Consider the following 4,731-nt stretch of genomic DNA (forward strand, 5'->3'; position numbering starts at 1 on the left):
TATTAAAATAGAAAAATTATATTACAAAAATATAAAAAAGATAAAATAGAACAACTATTCGTAGAAAGGGGCGTGGTGTTTGGGGAATTGAGGCCATAAATCGTTGAGAGCTACAGTAAAAAAGTAGTTTGTTTGAAGTTTGAAGCAGTCTTTTAGAGTTTAGATAAACTTTTATATTTATCACATGCCAAATCAATAATTTTCAATTAATTGAATAAAATATGGAAAAAAATATTTAATGAAAAAATAATTACTATATAGATTTTCAGATTAAGTAAAACGATTAAACACCTAAAAATTTGCACACCCGTTAGCAGATTATTAAAAATATAATAAAAAATCTTTTCTAGATTATTTTTATAATAAAAGGTATTTTTTTACTTTTTTTAAATTAATAAAAATACATTTTAAAATTTAAAAAATATGTATGAAGGAAGCGTTAAAACTCTCCCAAAGAGCGCGTGCATTAACCCAAGGGGTGCGTTGCATTTCCTTATAGTTAACGTCCCAAACTCCTCTCGTTTGCTTGCGTCCATGCAAAAAACTCTTCTTATTTTCTTCTGAACCCCCCCCCCCCCAAAACTCTGTCATTAATCACTCTCTAAATAACAGAAAAGAGGAATAAAGTGAATATTTGCGGTTTTTAGTACTGGGGATTACCAATTAATAACAATGGCGGTTCCATCGGCGGCAACGGTGACGGCTTCGCCGGTCTCATTGTACGTTGGGGACTTGCACCCTGACGTCTCTGACGCTAATCTTATCGAAACTTTCTCTGAGTTCAAGAGCTTGGCCTCTGTTCATGTTTGTAGGGATTCTTCTACCGGAAGATCTCTCTGTTATGGCTATGTCAACTTCATCTCTCCTCAGGATGGTATACCAGATTTCTTATTATCTTTTTCTTTTGGTTTGCGATATTGGGATATATTTAGGGTTTGGGAATTTGGCTTTTGCTTAGGTTTGGTCTTCAAGTATTTGCTGTTGGATCGATTTTTTTTTGAAAGACCTCTATTGAGATCCATGATTAATGCTACTAGACATCTTATTGTTGGTATTAGAATTAATTTTTATTTTTATTGATTGATTTTGTTAAACCGTGAGTTGATTTCTTAGAACCATTAATCTTCCTTCATTACTTTTGGCTATATTAGCGTAGGATGAGTGTCAGATTCAGTCGGATAAAAGTATAACAATTTTATCGAAGTTTTTCTATGCATTTAGAGAATGTATCTGATGCCCCATTAACAGATAGCCAAAAATGCTTCACAGAAAATGAAAATCGAAGAGTCCGATTAACAGATAGACTTTCTGATCTTTAAACTTGTTTGGTTGTACGTTAATTTCTTGGTTGAAGTTTTTTCTATATGATTCATCTCTAAAATGTTCTTTGTTTACGTCTTCTTGATTTGGCTAGCACATCATGCTATTGAGGCAAAGAATCATACCTTGCTGAATGGGAAAATGATAAGGGTGATGTGGTCACTTCGAGATCCTGATGCAAGAAAAAATGGAGTTGGAAATGTGTTTGTTAAGGTTCAGATCTTCCCATTCCTTTTTAACAGATATCTTACTCAAAGATTGAGCAAATATTATATAACTTTCATTTTTGTGTTTATTCTTTTCCCTTGAAATGAATTTGGTCTATTTGTTCATATCAGAATCTCAGTGATTCAATTGATAATGTGGGACTGCAAGAGTTATTCCGCAAGTTTGGGAATGTAATATCTTGCAAAGTTGCAACGTTTGAGGATGGGAAGAGTAAAGGTTATGGCTTTGTTCAGTTTGAGTCAGAGGAATCTGCAAGTGCTGCTATTGAGAAGCTTAATGACACCATTTTTGGGGATAAGCAGATGTATGAAAATTCTTGAAAGAGCCTTCATGTTTAATTTTCTCTGGAATTTAGTCATTTCAAAATTATAATTTTGTTCTTCTTTGGCTCAGATATGTTGGGAAATTTATGAAAAAGAGTGATCGGGTTTTGCCAAGTCCTGATGTCAAATATACAAATTTGTACGTTAAGGATTTGGATCCAGAAATCACAGAAGAGACTTTGCAAGAGAAGTTTTCCGAGTTCGGGAAAATCGCTAGCCTGGTTGTAGCAAAGGATGAAAATGGAGCCTCTAGAGGTTTTGGCTTTGTGAACTTTGAAAATCCAGATGATGCTAAGAAGGCAATGGAAGTGATGAATGGATCACAACTAGGTTGGTTTTTCTAACCAATTTTTAAGCCTTAATTGCTTCGAATAACAGACTGATACACTTATTTTGATCTGTGGTTACATTTGCACTGATTAGGCTCAAAGGTTATATATGTAGCAAGGGCACAGAAGAAAGCAGAACGGGAGCAAATATTGCGTCAACAATTCGAGGAAAGACGAAAAGAGCAGATCATGAAATATAAAGTATGCCTGATCTCATTCCTCGAACCGATGTAATTCATGATAGTGAGTTTATAACTCTTTATGCCTTATTCGTTTCTGAATTTCAGGCTTCGAATGTTTATGTGAAGAATATTGATGATGAAGTCACCGATGAAGAACTGAGAGAACATTTTAGTCAGTGTGGAACAATCACTTCTGCAAAACTTATGCGAGATAATAAAGGATTAAGCAAGGGGTTCGGATTTGTTTGTTTTTCTTCTCCTGAGGAGGCTGCCAAAGCTGTGAGCACATTTCATGGTATGTTAATTTTTCACTTGCAATGTTGGATCTTAATCTGTTGAAAGTAGGTATTAGATATTCTTGTCAAAGTTGTTGATGATCTCATTGTTGCATTTTCTTTACAGGCTACATGTTTCACAACAAGCCATTGTATGTTGCTATCGCTCAAAGGAAGGAGGATAGACAAGCACACTTACAACTTCAGTATGCGCAGCGTATGGCCGGACTAGCAGGGCCTTCTACAGCTATTTTCCCTGGAGGATATCACCCACTTTACTACACAGCTCCAACCGGCGTCGTTCCACAAGTACCTCCACGGCCAGGAATGATGTACCAACCTTTAGGTTTGAGGCCAGGATGGAGGGCTAACGGCTTTGTACCCCCAACCAGACCAGCCTTTCAACCATCATCGTTGCCCATGGTATTTATTTATCCTCCTTTTAGCAAGCATCTTAATGAGTAGATTAGTGATTCAATCTACTATTTTACTTTATTTCCATCATCGTTGCCCATGGTATTTATTTATCCTCCTTTTAGCAAGCATCTTAATGAGTAGATTAGTGATTCAATCTACTATTTTACTTTATTTTGTATAGGTTCCTAGTAATCCAAGGCAAACTAGACAAAACCGGGGTCGTATGAACGGGCATGCTCTTCCACAGGGTGGTTCTCACTCTGTCACATATGTACCACAACTGCAACAACCAACTCAGACAATCATTCCTTCAAAGGATCAAAGTAACTTACAGGTTGTTTTGCTCTCCCTTTTTCCTTGTTCATTGTTATACATCATGAAGCTATATTTCAAATATCTGAGCTACATTTTGCAGCGGGGTGGGCAAGCTAAATATGTACCAAATGGTCGTGCACGAGAGGTGAACAAAGGATCTAGAGTCCCACCAGCGGCTTCCAATTCTGTTGCAGCTGTATCACAAGGATCTGAGGTGCTGAGTAGCATGCTTGCTGCAGCTTCCCCCGAGCAGCAAAAAACGATACTCGGCGAACGATTGTACCCCCTTGTTCAGAAACACCAGGTAAAAATAAATTCCCATAGAATTTTATTATTATTATTTATGTTTCAATATCTCAATGGCATTGTTGTTGTCTGCAGCCTGATCTGGTTCCGAAAATCACAGGGATGCTGTTAGAGATGGACAATGCAGAACTGCTGCTGCTATTAGAGTCACCAGAATCTCTGGCTGCCAAAGTGGAGGAAGCTGTGGAGGTTCTGAAGCTGTCAAATGCAAAAGTATCTGGACAAGATGTTCTTCATCCCAGTTTCCTGTCTGCTGAAGTTGCTGTCAACTGAAATCCCCAGCACAATTGGGCATTGGAAATAAAGAATCGAGGATGTTTTTGGTTTTTGGGAATTTTCTTATTTCAGTTTAGTTTTCTTTGTAGGATGATGTTTTTGGTTGCTACTTTGAACAGTCTGCTATTAAGTTTTTTTATCTTAAAACCCCCGTCTTACATTTTATATTTTTATTTAAGAGAAGTATTTTGGTTGGTTGTCAAACTTTTCGTCACTACATTCAATCTTTTTATCACTCCTCTATTTGGTAATAGAAAAAATCTTACTTTGAAAAAAATTAGAATTTGAAAAATAATCTCAACTAATTAAAATTCCTTTATAATTTGGTTTATTGGTATAATAAAAAGTTGGTTATAGCGACCAAGAACGTTCTGATTACTAATTTTTCCTTATGTAGTCATCCTGGTACAACCTGTAAATTGACTTTTGTCAAATTTCTAACTGCAATACACGTGTTCGTAATTTAAGATTTCGATAGCCTTACGATCTGAAAAGCCCAACTCGAATCAACGGCCTCAACCGCGTGGGTTCAACTCTTTATTATGTAGAACTAGTTTTTTTTAACTAGTGTTATGCACAGGATAATATTCATAATGCTGTTTCTATTGTATACTAGCATCTTTTTTATATTTTTCATGTTTGTTTTATGGTCTATGTTAGAGAGTTCGTTTCTAATCCTTCCAACAATGTCGTTTTCTAGGTTCAAACCTAATTCCTATTCCTGATAATACAATGTAAGTTACCATTACACTCAGTCACT

At 36.0% G+C, this 4,731-nt stretch overlaps 1 protein-coding gene across 1 annotated transcript; it reads left to right on the plus strand.

The window, feature by feature from the left end:
- The first annotated feature begins 654 nt into the window (after positions 1-654).
- On the plus strand, positions 655-4,176 carry LOC105767704 (polyadenylate-binding protein 7). The gene is made up of 10 exons (XM_012587279.2): positions 655-874; positions 1,415-1,533; positions 1,659-1,852; positions 1,942-2,201; positions 2,295-2,401; positions 2,488-2,677; positions 2,785-3,080; positions 3,256-3,408; positions 3,490-3,693; positions 3,771-4,176. The coding sequence occupies exons 1-10, from the start codon at positions 673-675 to the stop codon at positions 3,966-3,968; spliced, it is 1,923 nt and encodes a 640-aa protein (XP_012442733.1). The 5' UTR covers positions 655-672; the 3' UTR covers positions 3,969-4,176.
- Positions 4,177-4,731: the final 555 nt, after the last annotated feature.

Source organism: Gossypium raimondii, chromosome 4 (assembly GCF_025698545.1).
Source record: "Gossypium raimondii isolate GPD5lz chromosome 4, ASM2569854v1, whole genome shotgun sequence".
Taxonomy (NCBI): domain Eukaryota; kingdom Viridiplantae; phylum Streptophyta; class Magnoliopsida; order Malvales; family Malvaceae; genus Gossypium; species Gossypium raimondii.